At 46.5% G+C, this 17,912-nt stretch overlaps 1 protein-coding gene across 3 annotated transcripts in view; it reads left to right on the forward strand.

The window, feature by feature from the left end:
* The first annotated feature begins 1,164 nt into the window (after nucleotides 1-1,164).
* The window catches only part of LOC111247497 (uncharacterized), a 45,789-nt gene continuing 29,041 nt past the window's right edge, over nucleotides 1,165-17,912 (forward strand). The window contains exon 1 of one of the 3 annotated variants that reach the window (XR_015323604.1): nucleotides 1,165-3,899. Coding sequence is in view for 2 of the 3 variants with exons in the window: in XM_022798466.2 (XP_022654201.1) it covers nucleotides 3,274-3,899 (626 nt within the window). In the remaining variant the exon portion in view is untranslated. The remainder of the gene's footprint in view (nucleotides 3,900-17,912) is intronic. The other 2 variants (XM_022798466.2, XM_022798467.2) reach the window with 2 other exon arrangements.

Consider the following 17,912-nt stretch of genomic DNA (forward strand, 5'->3'; position numbering starts at 1 on the left):
AGCATTTACCTGGTAGGGCACATCCGTGATGGCTCTAATCTAAACTGGCAGAATTCAAGAGTGGCAACAAGCCATAGCGAAGAAAGAATGGCTGCAGATCTCTCTTTAATAGAAAAACACTAGATATGAGTATTAAAAAACAATTATCGAGGTGTCAGGACTTCGTGTGAGTGTTCTTCATAGAAAATAGGAGCCCGTCAGAGTAGTCGCAGAAGCTCAAACAGGTAAGACTTGCGAGGAGCCTTTTTTTTAAAGATGGCAATAACACTTGCTCTAGGCATAATCATCTCTGATAGTCCCGTTTGCCTGTTTGCTTAACTGTCTTCCTCCTTCTCTCTGATGCTATCGCAGCAGCAGCGGTGGCTTCATTTCTTATCAGGTCTTTTTTCCGCTCGTCCCCGTGACCCTACAGGTTAGTAAGATTTTATGTTGTATTTCTTTTTAGCGACTGTGGTTATGACGACTCGCCATCACCCGGGTAGATTACCAATTTCTTCAATTACTCTCTAGCAGCGAGCGGTGCTGTGTCCACCATCGAATTCGGCTCGCGCATCTTAGTTTCCCTAACGGTATTCGACTTGGAAATAACGCTTTGAATTGTGCGTCGTTCACTGCTCTTAAGCACTGCTTCAGACCTGAGACCCTTCGCCTACTGCAGCGACTACCGCAAATGCCGACACGTCTTTTCTCGTGGCTGCTGTCCGATCGTTGGTTTCACTTGAGCAATGGTACGCTAGACAGGCAGGGTGTGTCTGCGGTAGACATGCGATGCTTGCCTACCCAACCATTCGTCGAAGTTAAGCAATCTATAAACTTGCCGTTGGTCTGCTTGGACTCAAATGGACAGCTAATAGTCTGAGTAAACGAATGTTAACTGCCGGGACAATCGAACGTCGAAAAGCATTGAGCTCCGCGTAGCAGGCCAGCTGGGTTCGTCTTCCCGGAAACCGGACAGCTGCACTGGCACTACAAGACGTCCCGGTCGGCCGAGTCCGTCGCAGTCCATCGGTCTGTTTAGCCGCCTCAGGGCACGAGGGCCGCGGTGGCGGACCGTTTTAGTTCCTTTCCACCTTCCCATTTGTCGCATGACCGTAGAGCGCGCACACGAACCGACGGCGGCGGCGGCGGCGGCTTTACCAGCCGTTGTCGTCTTAAGGCGACACCCTTGCAACGTTGTTCTGCCAGCGCCTTCCTGTTGAGGAGCTAGCGTCGCAACCGACCGCTATTGCCAGTCAATGAAACGACGTTGCTGTCCGCCTAAGCGCGACGGCGATTGTTGGTCTCAGCCGGCGTCACCGCGGTGTCCACTGGAGCTAACTATATGTCATAGGTCTGCCAGCGACGCAAGCGCTGCTGAACGCTTCCGCCGCCAGCCAGGACAGTGGACTTGAGTTACTGAGTTCAGTCGCACAACATAATCATACGAGACGACGACCTGCTGCCGCTGCAGCCATAGCTACTTTGGCGCTGCATCGCAGCTGGAGCGACAGCGACGCCAGAGCGACAGCAACGACGACACTGGGAGCCACATCAGCCTGGGCCACAAGCCAACACTCACCGAACCGGTACCAACCAACGGGTGGCACTGGGTCGCATCGGCTAGTGGTGGCTGTGGGAGTAGCCGCGGCGGCCGCGGCGACGCTATGCTCCTCGCGGTTGCCCGCTGCTGCCGCGAGCAGAGCGACGAAGCAGCTCGCCCAGCCCGGGACGATCGCAGCGCCGCCCGCTCCGCCTCAACGGAGGAGGCTCCGCCTGGCCAAAAGTACCGCCCAGGCCAAGTGGCGGAGTGCTTCAAGCCCAGCGAACAGTAGAAGGACAGTGCATCGTTTAGTTGTGTACAGTGGTGTTTGGTTTCACGTCGTGTTGGATTACTCCTCCGCGAAAGTTCTGCAACTGGCCTAGCTTGTCCTAGCTTGCTAAACCTGGACATCAGGGAAAGGCCGTTTTTTCGGAGACTAATTGATTCCTTATATTAACAATAAGAATCCCAAGAAATAATACCGCAACAATATCTGGTACGTACGACAGCTGCAACGACAGCTATTGATGAACAACTCAACGACCCAGCATTGTAATCTACTTGTGGCCTGTGTACTATCGGCGAGGTCACCTATCGCCGCAGTTTCAAAGCTAATCAGAGATAGAGACATACAGTGTTCTGCAGTGAAGATCTGACAGAAACAGCTTGACGTCCAAGTTATCGAATCGATTGAAGATCGACGCGAGCATTGGCTTCAGCGGGCGTAGTTCTGCTGAACCGCTGTCCAGTATTATTCAGTGCTCGCGCATCGACGATTGATGTCGACAGCTTGTTTCCAAGTGTCTCTATGAGGGTATTCAGTAGAACACAGGATGTTGCCTCCATAAATTTCGGTGCGGTCGACGGCGACGAAACCACCGTTAGCAGCTCACAATTGTCAGCGTTATCGGTCCGTTTGGATGCGCGCAGAATTCTTCTCACTGAGTCTGCTTATCTGCCACTGTATGGATCTGTATGTAAAGCCCTATTCTATGTACGTGTCCCTCGAAGCCAAAGAATCGTAACCGTTGCTCGAGTTCTACCTTAACAACAAACCAGTATAAAGGAGCAGTCGCAACAAAATCATTGATACTAACAGCGTAGACGTAGCTCGAACGGCAGCAAGTGAAGTTGTTTACTTATAACGTGGGTGTGAGCATGTGTCGTAACCTGGCAGTCGATTAATCGTCTAGCGGGGTCCAAAGCGTCTGGTGAGAATTTCATCGAGAATCCGTGTTAGCTGAAGTAGCCTTATTGTCCGTACATCGGTGATTCGCTCGTTCTGTCTGCCTATCTGTGTATACTCGTGCTAGCAGTGACCGTGTAGTGGTTGCTGTGTGTATGTATGATTGTGCTTATGGTGCGCGCGTTTCGGGGGGTACAGCAACGAGTTTGCTGGGAAGACTAGCAGCCAGCTCTAGATAGCAGATCTTGTGCTCGCTCAACATCGGCCTCGTTCTATTTCCTTGTTTTCCTCAGTGATCCTTATCGGTGCACCCAATCTCAGAACACAAGTCCTCTCTTTCGCGGGCGGTGGCTTGTTGCCTGCCTGCCTGCCTGCCGGCCGGTCGGTAGGCCGCCGATCCACGAGGATCCTGCTGCTGCCAGCAGCCCCGACTCGGTGAGGTGATTCTAAAGTAAATCTAACCTAACTTAGCCTAGCCCAGTTAAACGAACAACAACAACCCAGCAACCCTTGGCTATCGCCGGCTCAGCTGGCCACAGCATTAGGCGCTGCTAGCTTGACTGTGATCATGACCAGTACACCGCCAACGGATTTAAGCCAGTCGGCATTGACGGGAAATCTCACCCTTGCACCGGCGCCAGTCCTGCCATCGTTCGGCTTTACGCAGGAGCAAGTGGCCTGCGTCTGCGAAGTGCTACAACAGTCCGGTGACGTCGAGAGGCTCGCGCGGTTTCTCTGGTCACTACCAACATGCGAAAGCCTACAAAAGAACGAGTCGGTATTGAAGGGCAAGGCGCTCGTCGCGTTTCATCGGGGCAACTTTAAGGAGCTCTACAAAATTCTCGAATCGCATTCGTTCGCTCCAGCGGCTCATCCGAAACTTCAGGCGCTTTGGTTGAAAGCGCACTATATTGAGGCGGAACGCTTACGCGGACGGCAGCTTGGCGCCGTAGGGAGATACCGAATTCGTAGGAAGTTTCCCCTTCCTCGCACTATCTGGGACGGCGATGAGACGTCGTACTGCTTTAAGGAAAAGTCCAGAACGACGTTGCGCGAATGGTACGCGCATAATCCGTATCCATCGCCTCGCGAAAAACGTGAACTCGCCGAAGCCACCGGCTTAACGACAACGCAAGTGTCGAACTGGTTTAAGAATCGCCGCCAACGGGATCGCGCGGCAGAGAGCAAGGACGGGTACGTACAACGCCAATTGTTTGCTATAGATCAATTAATCATTTACTGTATCCATATAGTTGTATAAGCTATAGCTAGGCACAACCAACGCCCGAGAAATTCGTACTTAATGGAATATCATATCGTATTGTCTCCATTTACCGAGTACGGGAGTAAGGTAGAGATAGACAGAACTAGCGATAGCAGGATGCTATACATTATTAAACGCAGTAATATTAAATGTCGGTTTATTATTTGTCGAATATTATTCGTATGCGGCAACCTAAAGATCGGTTTTTTACGAACTTATTCAGCGACTAAAGCTTACCTATCAGTGGGCAACGTTTATGGGTCAATGAAGATTTTATGCGTACAGACACCTTTGAATCGGAAACAAACGTATTTTGTCAATCCAAAATCATTGCCTGGGGCCAAGAATCATGTTATAGTCGTGTTTCGTATGGCGTGCTTTTGCATAAAGCATCAGACAGTATCGCGAGACACATGTGAAAGACTTCTTGCCCTCCGTCATGACATGCACGTCTTATAAAAACTCCGCACAATTTCATACGAATGCCACGTAGAGGCATTTTTAAAACGCATGAATATCCAGACTCGAATCGGTCAAACAGAACTTGTTCCGTAGAGAGTAACTATGATCAAGCAGGATCACGTCGAGAGCTGGCCGAGATATGGGCGTGATACGTCTGTTTCTCTCTGTATACTACACACACTACAAAATCGAAGCACTTTCTTTTACTATTTGAAAATATTTTAAGAGAGTATTGCCGGGCATCGCTTCGAACGCCGATATTTGTTTATCTAGTCTAGTACAAAGGATAGTCTAGTTGGGATGGTCTTGAATAAATGGCTTATATCAAGTGTTCCGTCGATAGCCTCAAGTCTGTACCAATTTCGCCTGTGACTGTCCATGTGATTTTGCGAATCATAGCATCTACGTACTAGGGTCTCCTGAGCAGTAGCCACTTCATATTTACTCAAGTGTCCGAGTATCTATAAAACGCTAGACAATTTGTGTCTTGCGGACGCCTATTCTCGCCATGGAAATAACAGCCTATTCAGATATGTAGACAGATTATAGGACAAACAGAGATAGGACAAATTTATACTAGGGGAGAATATAGTCAAGCGTTAATGACTGTTGGCATCTTTCTCACAAATATCGCTATGTTTGCAACCGGAAAAAAACTAAATCGTACGCCTTTTGGTAAAGGAGCTTTCAAATTAATTTTGATCATTTTACGGTCAAGCGAAAAAACGCGCCAATGGCAATCATAGCCTTCGATAGCCGACGATACCAGGGATTCGACGGTGAGATTTTCTGGATACGAAGAATCGTGTGATTGTTTGGCACCCAAAATAGGTTATCTCTAGTAAAATAGTTTCGACCCGCAAATTATTCTTGGCCGACATGTTGCCTTTGGTATTAAAACTAGAAACAATTGCCGTTTGTTCGAGGCTTTCTGTGGATTGTATTTGACAAGTTGATCTTCTTGTTGTCTGAACTGGCAATTCAGTCTGCCGTCTTTTGAGATACGCACAAATCAAAGCTACAACAGGTCAACATGCGCCAATCCGTGTGCATCAGGCGCAAGATTAGGTACAGAATACAGAGTTAATTTCACATGTAGCCAGGTCTAGATCATAAGAGTTCAAGGGCGAAATACGTACAAAACAGCTCTTTATATTGTCAAGACTTTCGAACAATACATATACCTCCGTTTATAGTTTGCATATACCATCTCGCATTGCATAAGTCCTCGTGTACCATTAGGTCGGACCGTGTGAAAATCATGTCGTTGCCTTCAACATTTCTCTGACTCGTCTCATCCGCCTTAAATGCGGCCGTTTGTTGCTTGTTGATGATCGGACCGAACAAGGCTCGTTAATCGAGGCTCAGCCTCGGTAGGTGATCCTATTCTTGATATCGTGTGATTATATACAGCCCTGCACGCATACCGCTCAAATGCTTACACATACTCTTAGAAACATGCACACACGGAGAAATTTGTTATTATGCCACAATATCGAGTGTACGTCCGCCGGTTTACGGATGCACCTCCGAAACAACCGACAATGCGGTACCCCATCATCAACAACAACGATGACGAACGAACCCAACCCAGCCCAAATTTTTCTGTCAAGAGAACTCCTTTATTTTGCACGAACGCGAAGAGTGAGCGTACTTATCGCCTCTGCCGCTACCGTTACGGCTGACCAAGTAACGGGTGGCAGATTGTATCGCCACTATCGCTTCTGCTGCTGCTGCTGCTGCTGAAGTTGGTATGCAACAACGTCGACGATCCCCGCGATGGCGCAAGGAACGACACAGCTGTATCGTCGTTCACCTGATCACTTCGACGATGTGTTGGTTGATCGGTAGCCAGTGGCTACTGATCTCAAACAGTAGAAAAAGTAACAGCATCAGGCCATCTACCAGCGTGCGGTGGACAATCATGAAATTCCTTCAGTGATTGAGCCGGCTCTTCTCTGTGTCCGATGAAACAACTGAGCAAATGAACTATAAGGGTTATCAGCAACAGAAGTAGCAATAGCTCTTCACTGTTAGTTCAAATAGGCGAATCGAGTATTGAGGAATCACGTGTATACTCCAGTTCCTCCATAGCGCTAATGCTGCTGGCCGGTAACTGTCTATTGAGCGACGTCACTGAAAGCCGCAGTGTACCTGTTTGCGCTGTTGTGCATATATATATATACTGTAAGCACAAAAAGGGTTGATGACCTATTTGCGCCTTTTGGCCTGCTGCTTGCTTTAATTTATTGTTAATTGCGGAGTGATACCATGCGGAGTAGTGTTCGATCCGTATTTCTCAACTGTGTATTTGACTCTTTTCGGGATTAGCCTTAATTTCATGCTGACATGCTCGGTGATGTACATTTGTATCTGCTTGTATATCTAAGCTTTCGATTTACGTTCCATAGATGTGTGTCGGATGGCGTCCCTGCTGTGGATGGTTTCACTCGTTTGTGAACACCCCATAGAATATACCCTACCCCAGACTCCCCATAGAAGTAAGTAGCAGTGTTACATGTTCTGCTAGTATCCTCAAATGAGTGACTGTATTTAATGTGTGTGTATTTATGAACGTCTGCTTGGTCGTCCGTCTGCGAGTAAGCCCACCGCTAAACATATCATAGATTGATATATTGTATATGTGTATCCACGTATGGTTTCTTCTAAAAGCTGTTTTCACTCCTGCTGATGCAATTGTTTTGTCGATACCCGGCCTTCTTGTTGAACAGCTAGGGATGTCCGTATCTGTTCGTCTAACTCCCGCGGCTGCCACTTTTTATTATTGTTGTCGCTACTACGTCGACTACCAAAGCAGTCAATCCGTCAGTATTTTCTAAACACCGCACGCCAATGAGAAACGAGACAGCCACGCCGCGATGTTCATAGCCAAGCCGATCATAGTGATGACGGTGTATCTCGCTCGCTTTCTGTTAATGGCACGCAACGTTAACGCAGCTGCTTACGGCGCCGCTTGTAGTGGCTGTTACCGCACCGGTCTAAGACACCCCGCAATCCGACCGAGGAGAAGAAAAATAGAATCGATTGACAAAATAGAGCTACATACACTTGAGCATAGCTATATGCAGCACCGTCGTTATACGATGGCGAACATAGGAAGAACAGGAAAAGGGTGCCAGTACTAAAAAGGTAGAAAATACGAACGGGAGGCGCGAAAGCCAGGAACATTGAGTGAAAAGACAAATTAGAGAACAACAACAGCCAGAAGATGTAGAAGGAGTTGCGGCAGTGGCAACAGCAGCGCATTGACTCTTTATAGGGAAAAAAAAGACACTGAAGATGTAACGCCTCCGTTCAGAACCAAAAGCGCAAAGGCCATCGTACCTAACGCACTAATCTGTGTTATGCCAGCGGAAGAAGTATGTGACGATAGCATCAGGAGATAAAGGTACCTTCAGCCTTGATCCTAGGCTTTCATCAACTATATAGAGCGCGACTCTGTCGTCTGCATGATCAAGCGTGGGACGCGGAGTGTAACGTCAACCAACGAGGCAAGAGCAAAAGTAATACGGACGAATGAGATCGTAATAGATCTATGGTATAGTGTTCGTTCTTGGGGCAGTTGACCATTGGTAGTAACCACAACAGTGACTGCGACTCGTAGCCTTTGCCAACGCTTTTACACCTCACGCTGAGTAAACGATACAGCAACAACAACAAAATATACTTCTGTCCCCCACAACGAAATTGCTCTTGCGCCCCCATAATAACACAATAACCATGACGAACGGTGGGAGTAATATTTACGTTAAGAGCTCCTTAACCAGTCGAAACATTCGAATGGTAGCCAGTACGCTAACCCACCGAGCAATAGCGGTTTATTAAGTCGCTACTTTTATAGATAATATATGTTTGTAGAATTCTAGTAATAATCGCTTAAGAGCTGCCACGTCTACGGAGGATTTCTCGAACGTAGAGAACACGCGCTCGCGGAACATATGTTGCGCCTACGGTATATATAGTGTGCGTATGCTGCTGTAAGCCCATAGTCAGACACCCACTGATCACACCTTTCCTATGGAGGGAGACGACGAAAGATTCATGAACAGTCTTAGAGCAAATAAAAGGGAAGTGGTTTTCATATAGTTCAGACTCGGGGTACACCACCTCGCCGCGGAGGCCAGAGCCAGACTTGTAAGCACAAACTTTATACGACTGCTTACCAGAATCACACAGCCACAAATTGAATATATACAAATTCTTATCCCTGCTGCCACGCTATACGGTGCCAATACTGAAACAGCACAACATTCTATGGCGGAAAACTCTTATGGTGGCCATTCTTGACTTCACAGCTGAGCGGAATGAAAGCACAGCAGGTGACAACAGAAAAATTTTCTGATTTTTCTGAAATTTGTTTGCTGTTTAGTTTCGTGTTAGTGACAGACTGTTCTGTGTTCTTGATCTTCGCGCCACTCAGGCGAGGTTGATGTTTAAGTTCGTCCTCAGCAAGATGTAAATGATAATATCATAAATAGCTAAGGCTCATTGTATATACCGCTTAAATCGCGTAGAGGTATGTCGGATTCACATAACTCTTGACTTGTAGAACGAGTAGGTGTCTCTAACATAACACCAGGTTTCGAGCTTGTGTAATTTCCTCTTCCTATAAATAATGTTATTATTTGATGACGATTCTTCAATGTTTGTGTACGTTTGCGTCGTGTTATTATTTACCTCAATTGTCCCAGCGGTGGTCTGTGCTGACGAAAGCCTTAGTTAGGCTCGATAGAATGAACGTGTCTACCTGCTAACTCTTGGCCTTATACTCTTGTACAGTTTGGATCGGCTTCGTCTGAGTACGCAGGCGTGTCAGTGCACCGTGTAAATTTCCATGCTCAGGGGCTGAGACCATCTTGCATGCTATTCACTCGCTGGGCTCCAGTCATCTTGGCGTCTCTTGCGTTTACCGTAACAACAGCGGCAGAATAACGACGCTGCCGACGTCGCCGGCGACGCTCCTGCTGCCACTGCCGCCAACCTGGCAGCTCAGCCGACAGCTCTCAGTTGGCTTGACTCACTAATTCGCCTTATTTTTCTCTTTCTCCCTCCCCCCCTCTCACTCTCTCTCTATGTATATGTATATATATAGATAGAGAAAGAGAGAGATTTATATATATATATATATATATGAGATCACGTTCGAAGCACGTTCCGCCGCGCATTCCAACGGCGTGTTAGGTTTCGCTTTACCGTCGGTCGACTTCAGGTTTCACCTAACTATGACAGCCCAATACGCCTGGGAAGGCGGATAGATATATCATCGTAATAGTCGGAACGGTTGTTGGCGCTCTCGTTCCATTGTGCTTGACGCAGATGATGATAACGATTTTTTTCTTGCCGCCGTCAAAAATGGTCATGCAGGTCCATCCCACTTGGCCTCGTGTACTACGTCGGCTGTCGTATATGCTAGCCACACCGCCGACGGTAAGCTGGTACCGTCACTATTGCCCTTGCTTCCACTGGCTTCTTGTTCCTCGTCCCGCTTTCTTCCTACTTTTTTCCACAACTCCTCCACAATCCACGCTACTATCTCATATACGTACAGTCAATATATAACCCCTGCTATCCTGTCCATATATGTATATACTATATGTATAAAATATATGTAGATAGATATCTTGATTTCTGTTGGCTCACTCTGACTCACTCTCGGCACGGTGTTGGCTACTTAGCGGCCAGCCACCGACCGAAACTGGATGGCTCCTCATCTCCAGTGGTGGCGGAGGCGACGGCAGCAAGTTCGAATTCTTCGAAATGCCCTGTTTTTTTTCGCACAACTCTGAATGTGGTACCACCATATTGTGGGAGGCCACAAGTTCCGTGACCCGGCTGGCGGCGTGACCCGACCAGCTATGAACAGACGCGGTGATGTTTGTTATCACTGTTATGAGTAAAGTGTCACGAAAAATAGACGCGTCTTCCAAATTCCTATGTTACAGCACGCTGTGTTGTATGGCGTTATTTTTCGATTTCAAGAAGAACAGGGCGAACAAACGACGATTCTACGTCAAGTTGAGTGGTCAAACACGAAACATACAGGAGAACTTTTTAGCATAAAGTATTCACCAGCGATTTTGTTCATTTTCCAACACTCAACCCGCGTTTGCTCGTCTGTTTGTTTAAGGAAGAAACGTAAGATGAGATAATATTATTAGGAAATTTTATCAGGAAATATCTGGACTCTTTTGTTGGTCGAACACAGTGCACCTAGACTGGACAAAAATTGAGTATTTCCTTCAATTTTCTAGTAGTGAATGAGCGATGCAAGAACATTAGGATCACGATAAACGTTTTCTAGGGTTCTTTCTTTTAATATATTTTTCATAGATATTCTCAAGTTTTCATTTCGCCCAAGTCTCCGCGTTCAAATAGGAACCATTATGGCCTGCTCGTTTCATTTTAATAGATAATGCCAAAAATGATGGTAATAATCTCCACGCTGGTACGAATACCAGTTGTGTAGGTTTTCCCTTTTTCGGGGAGGATAACTGCTCGTATCGTACAGCGATATTACCTGGAAAATATCGCCAAACGCACGAGTTTATATTATCTTTAACAGGGCTACATCGACAGCAGGTGTTAGGTTTAGACATAAAAAGACGGGTGAATGCCTAAGGGAGATTGTTATGGCCATGCCCAGCAATGAAGGGCTGCTGTTGTATCGCAATTTCTTCAGTCGTGCAAGTGCTTGAACGTTCCATCTGGAGTTTCCCACAGACCCCAGAGCGCATTAGCAAACCGTTTATAATAAAGGAATTCGACAAACTGTTGCAGGGACTCCAGTAGCCCCAAGCTTTTACAAGCATCAAGTGTAATCATTTCCCACTTAGGAGCCTTAATGATATTGAATCCGATTCAACTATATTTGTCTTGAGCATTTTTCTTTAGATTCCTACAGGTAATCAGAATAGCGTCAATATCTGTGAACATGTCCTAGCCAGGTTGACCAAGTTACTCAGTCGCAACTTCCTTCGTGACTGCTACACACTTTGGCACAGAGAGCATGGATCATGTGATTATTAGGGAATTTGATTTTACACTATCTCGAAGTTAAGCCATAATGTCATACGAGACTATGATCAATGCCATTCTAGAGGACGGTGTACGTATATGCACATTTCTCCATCATTAATACTGCGATCTGAGTGCAAAAAGTTGGCGGAGGTGTTAGAGGCTGTGAAATCTTGCTGAAATAGCTCTTTGTCGATACGACAGGGCTAAACGAGAATGGGACTTGACTGTTTGATATATTTCTCTCGCTAGCGACCTTCTATTGTTTGTATAAGGAGGAGCGCACGTCCTAATGTAGCACGCCTACGAATGATCTTAAATTACTTGCGACAATAACAACAACAACGAGTTCAGTCTGTTAGCGCTACTGCCGCCACGGGCATCACTCGCATCAAGACGAGCTACCGACGATTCTTTCGTTCGATTACTACCTGCTATCGACCAACTAGCAGCGTTCTGTTTTCTTTCCCGGCTGCTGCCATCGGCGCCTGTCTCGAGTCCTCTCGAATAGGCTACGGCCAACTATTAGCGTCGACACTGCCACTGTTGCATTTGGCTACGCCAGCTGGTCCGCCAAGTGGTACGTAGTCCTCCGTGCCCGCTCCCCACACCCCCGTCGTCCCCTTGGCTGTTGCCTGCTTCAGACGAAATCCGATACCAGCTCCATTAAATCACCACCGCTGCTAACTTTCCGAGCTAAGCAACAAACATTTGCACGCCTAACATAGTCAGACAGCGACTGACTTCTAGCTCACCCTATCTGGCCGCGGACAACTGGACTGCAGCATGTGCGTGCGTGCGTGCGTGCGTGCGTGCGTGCGTACGCGTGTATTTTCATACTGCTACGTAGGGAGACTCGCTATTCAGACCATAACCGCATGCGGCGGGCAGCTACAATTACATTGTCGATATTGGTGACTAGATATGGCAACTGGCTGAACGACGAAGCAGGGTACTGGTTTGGTTTCAGACAGTGCGGCTGTCGATATCACACGTCCCCGCTGCCTGTCTGACTGAACTCGTTCTTTGTTTTCGCTGTTTCTCCAAGCTTTCCAAAGCGTTTAGCAGACGGTAGCAGCGGAAGTTCTGTTCGTCCCCGGTGGGACGCTCACTTCCCTGACGAGCTGCTCTTATTGCACACGCACGCCACTCACAACTGATGATCGACCGCTCTGTTGGCTGATTTCGACGAGGGTTACCTAATGCTGGATGACTTTACAATCTGACTGAAACACTAGTCGCTCAGCTGGAATGGCGCAGAGAGAGAGACTGAGATGCGATATATCTATCTATTATTATTACAATTATTGTCGTGCGCGGTGTGTTCTGCTGCTTGTTGATATTTGATAGTCAAGGACTACTATGCGGGAAAGTGCGGTAATGGCGGCATAACCGTGTCGGCCTGCATGACAAGTCGACCTTCCCAGCAGCCGGAAAACGAACAGCCATCAGCACTTTCACTGTTTCTACTATCATATATATGTATGTATGTATGTATGTATGTATGTATGTATACATTTTACAAAAGTGTTTTAGTTAACTGATCTTCCGCCGCGTTTGTGACGTAAGGAAAGGCCAACGCTTGTATCGAGAGAACTGTTAACATTTACAAGGAAAACTACGTAAGCCCACGGCAGATAATATAACAGAGGAAATTGATTTTTGCCACTTTTTCTTCCTCGTTCTCTTTTATTGTAGCGGTTGGTAAGATTTAGTTATTGATGGACATTCCTGTCATGTCATTCTGAGACCGACGAATTGTCTCGTTTAATCTGTCACACTCCTTCACGGCGCTCAATTTCAATAGATAAACAAGAAAAACCTAACCACATCAAAGGGCATCACGTGACCACTGACATATGGCCTTACAACTCGGGTTCAGGTGCAGTCTCGTTGACAAAATCCTCTACTGTTCGACTGCGCGGTATGGTAGGGATAATAAAATCGAACATCAGCCGAACGTGATGCTATACCTTTCAATTTTTTGCCTATTCACAATTTTGTATAGCACGATTTGTAATAAAATGTCGCCTTATTGCATAGTGTCTATTATAGTTTGACCGCTATGTTTATGTCCATTTGCCTGAGACAACATGAGACCGCTCTATGAACGAGTTGGCGGGTCGCGGCTTGACATATATATATACACACACATATATATATGCATATACACATATGTATATATATATGTTCATTGCTATTACTGTGCTTGTTGGCTTCTCTGAAATAAACACTCGCTTTAACCCGAGACGACTTCTCGGTCGTGCCTTGCCTGACCCTAGTTGTCCGGCTAACTATCCGTCCGGCCGGTCTTACTTGGCCGCCCGCTTACTTGGCCGCCCGCATGCGTCCTAAGGTGCGCTGTGCCTTGTTAGCAACAGACGCACTGCATTTGGTGTCACCGGGTTGCTGCATACGTCTTGTTTGCCCGTGCATGCCGTATATCGGTACATACGCGCGAACAAACGACAAGAAACAAAGCGACAGTGAGCCACCGTTACAGCAGCAGAGCGAAGAAACGATACTGGCGAAAAATGCCGCCTAGTGCACCATCCCCCATACAAGCCGGCCGGCCGCCCGTTGCCTCTTTATCCTGGACACGTACCCGGATGCGGCCTGGTTACTGTCACGGCGGTTGACAGCAATAAGTAGCCACAGGGGTCACAGAGTGAAGTTGAGAGTCGTGTTGTTGCTCTTCGTTCGTCCTTTGCGGTGGCCGATTGGACAGCTAACGTGGATTTCTCGATCGGCGGCTGGACAGACGACGGAGCTGCTCATTGAACGGCCGTGTCTGCTATTTTTTTTCGAGAATTCAACACACAACAACGATCATAAAGAAGATATCAGTCCAATCGAACCTTGTCTGCTGTTGTTGTCGTAAGAAACGCCAGCTACGTCGAATGACCGCCTAAAAACCACTTCGTGTAGATCTGTTTTATTAGAAATACAACGTATGAATGGACAGCAAATCATACGATCGTAGATGAGTATGTTTCTCTCCTCCAATTGATTTGTACCCTTACGATCGTTGGAATATTTTGATGCAAAATGATTCTGAGTCGTGGGGAATTATTTCTTAATCCTGTTTTTGCGTGAACAATTTCTGCGTCTTCGGAATAAGGAAAAATTGTTCGTGCAGGGGACGAGGTGTAGGTAACGAAAGCCAAACAGCCCAGCAATACTGAGTTGCCCACTTTCACGGCGGTGGCAATGACGGCGCGGCGATACAGCGGGAGATTGCTGCACTTGAATAGAAAGTCTACCTTTATATTGAAACCGCTTTACTCAAACGTCACAAGTAACGGGTCTGTGAGGTGTATAGTTGTTGCCAACACGTTCGTATTAAATTCTATGCAGGCCTTTAATATAAAGAATTAACATTAAGCTAACTATGGGCCAACATTAGCAAAGAAAAAAAAAATAAACATTTAAAGCTACCTTTTTTAACACAAAAATGAAAAATAGTTTCGAAGTTATCCACACACAGTGTCGCGATTTAGAAAGATGAGATCTTCGAAAAGAAAAGTCGTTCCTGGAAATTTACTGTAGTCGACCCGACTGTTCTACTCATCTAATGCAAATGTATTACACGGACAACATATAATATATATATATATAATGGCAAAGCTTGGCTATATTTTAAATGCGTGAAAATTGTCAGCATCATATCACGATTATCATTGATATACGCAGCCATTCATTGACGTACTTCTGAGATGACGTATCTGGCCATTATATTAGCTGCGGATTATTACTTGCAGTAAATGCTTATTAGTTCTAAAGACGCTAATCCGAGCGTTACCTATATTTTTAAATAACTGATTTGCGGTATATTCCAATGATAGCCGTACGTAGCTAGCAGGCTATGGTGGGACCTCTAGACCATCTAAGTGACATATGCATAAGCAGTATTTAGTATTCTTCTCCATTTTGCCTTAGTGCTTTTTTGAATCACCTTGACTTTCGAACATATTCGAAAAACTAGTCCGAATGTTCGAATCATCATAGGAAAATATCCATAAAGGACATTTGTCCATCTACACAGCCAATCTTGTTAGGTCCTTGTGTTATTGCTTATAGCTGCCGCCGCCGCCGCCGCCGCCGCTACGGCAGCGCCCCCTAATGTTTAAAATTAACTATCCCCTCACTCCCAAGTCGGAATGTACTCACCATTGAAGATTGTATGTTCAGACAAGGGTGCACACACAGACTCTAAGTACACAGGCACTCTTTAGAGGGAGATGATACCCGCTAAATCTGCGATATCTGTATGTGGTTTTATGTACGATCTGTCTGGACCCTTCTGGAGCTTTCATATACACGCCGAAGTGTATTTATGACGTGCGCAACTCCCTTTGTCTCGGTAAGTACTAGCACCTCCGTAGTGGCATAGCCATTCGCAGCTGTCGAACTAGTAATACGCTTGCACATCGAGCATACCCTTGCGCATAGCTTTAAGCACATAATCAGCGATCTGTAAGATCTTTAGGATATCTAGAACCTTCTAGAGTAACCTAGCGAGTCTTCTTTCTTTAACGTAGACTCTTGGACTATAGTTTCGATCCCCACGACCTAGAGAATCGAGACTGCTGTGCAAGGAAGTCACTGCTAATCTCTTACACAAAGTACGAAATGCACGAACGTCTTATGCGAAATCTCCGATGTTTAGTGTTTTCGCCTGGCTTCAACTCTCCACGCAGAACGACGATGAAGCACAATCAGGCGATGTTGGTTGGCAGGCTTGTTAGAAGCGAATGAACGAACTAGTCGTTTCTACATGTACTCACAAGTGCTGTTGCGTACATCCAGCGCCATGTAGAGGCCAGTGGCCCCGAGCTGTCCTCTGTCTCATCTCTGTGCGCTTACTGCTTCTGTTAGCCATATAAATAGTTTTTCTTGCTGAGGAAATCTGCACGTACGGTTGTGTTAGACCCAGCAGAGTTTTGTAGACCGACGCGCAATCCAGCCTTTTTGCGAATGGCTATCTGCAGCACTGCGGTGTGTTTGCATGTGTGTGTGCCTATATGTGCATAGGGTCTGCTCGAGCCTGATGTCAGCCTGCTGCCTATCGACTATAGGCCTGTTAGCTGGCTGCTGTTGTCCTGAAACTGGAGGGAGTGATTTCGCGAGAGCTATGCGATGCATCCTCAAAGCAGCAGCACAGCCACTTGGGCTCATCATAGTTGTTGCTCTCTTCGCCAACGACGCTGTTGCGGCCACCATCACCACTATCGTCGGTAGGCCAGACTGCACCTACAGCAAACAGGACCTTAGGACTACAGCACCGGTATTGGTAGAATAAAACCGCAACAACAACAACAACTCATCGAGCGGCTTCCTCAACTACGGCATCCTATCGTATGAATGGACGGATAGATGCTGTTGCCCGAAGAATACATTGTATGTTTAGTATTGGACTGATCCAGCGATCAGGATCGTTTGCTAGGGCCAACTGGATGGATAGTACCCTTTCCATTGAAGCTGTTGTTGATATCGCCATTCGAGATCCACCATTACAGTTGGATAAGGGGATCTGAGCGACTACAGCTGTTGCTGTTGATGATGCCGAGAGAACACGAGAACGAATTCAACTGCCTTAGCAGAAGGACGCTATCAAACATCATCGCCGGACCTGATTCCTTTCATTTATCAGAGATTCACGTTTCCGGCGTACAGGAGCGCAAACTAATCCTCCGTAGAAGCTCAGTGTTTACCAGGATAACAGTATATATTGGCAACTGCAATAGAATGGTCAAAATTACTTGTGTATGGCTAGACTAGCGTGTTACGGGACCAGGAACAGTGAACAACGAGTACGACTGTTGTGATCGCTCGAAGTTAAGGCGGCACCGGAAGCCCTTTGATTACACGCTTCGACCTAGGTCCAGTAGGCCTACGTCAATGGGAGGGGGGGTGTTGCCGTCATTTCTTCGCGGTAAACTCGCTTAACCGTTAAATAAGTCAAACAGCCGTTGTAGCTGCCGCCGCTACTGTCCACAAGCAAAGGGGCGAGCTTTCTGATTCCGACACTTGGAGGATATAGACAAGCAGCCAGGGAGCAAAATGACCTTAAGCATGCTAACATTCACCGAGATTCAAATAAAGAAAGCAAAAAAACGAGCGTAGCTGTTATATCGGCTTGTTGATACTGAACAGCTAAGTAATAACTAGTAATCATATTCCGTAGTAAACAGAGATTCGAATAAATACGACATTTGTTCCGTGCAAACAGAAAGCCGCCATTGTATCGAACGTCGAAAAGCATCACCAAGCAAAATGATCTGAAGCGAAGTACCGCGACGCCCGCATGTATGGGCAAAGAATAACACAAACATACAGCTGTACGGGCGCAAAATGAACCAAATACCGATTTCTTTAACTTAGCATTTATAGGTAGCCAGAAACAAAAACATCTACTGTGAACTTCAATCCCCCTTTTTATTACA

This window comes from Varroa destructor, unplaced genomic scaffold, assembly GCF_002443255.2.
Source record: "Varroa destructor unplaced genomic scaffold, Vdes_3.0 BEIS01000003.1, whole genome shotgun sequence".
NCBI lineage: Eukaryota > Metazoa > Arthropoda > Arachnida > Mesostigmata > Varroidae > Varroa > Varroa destructor.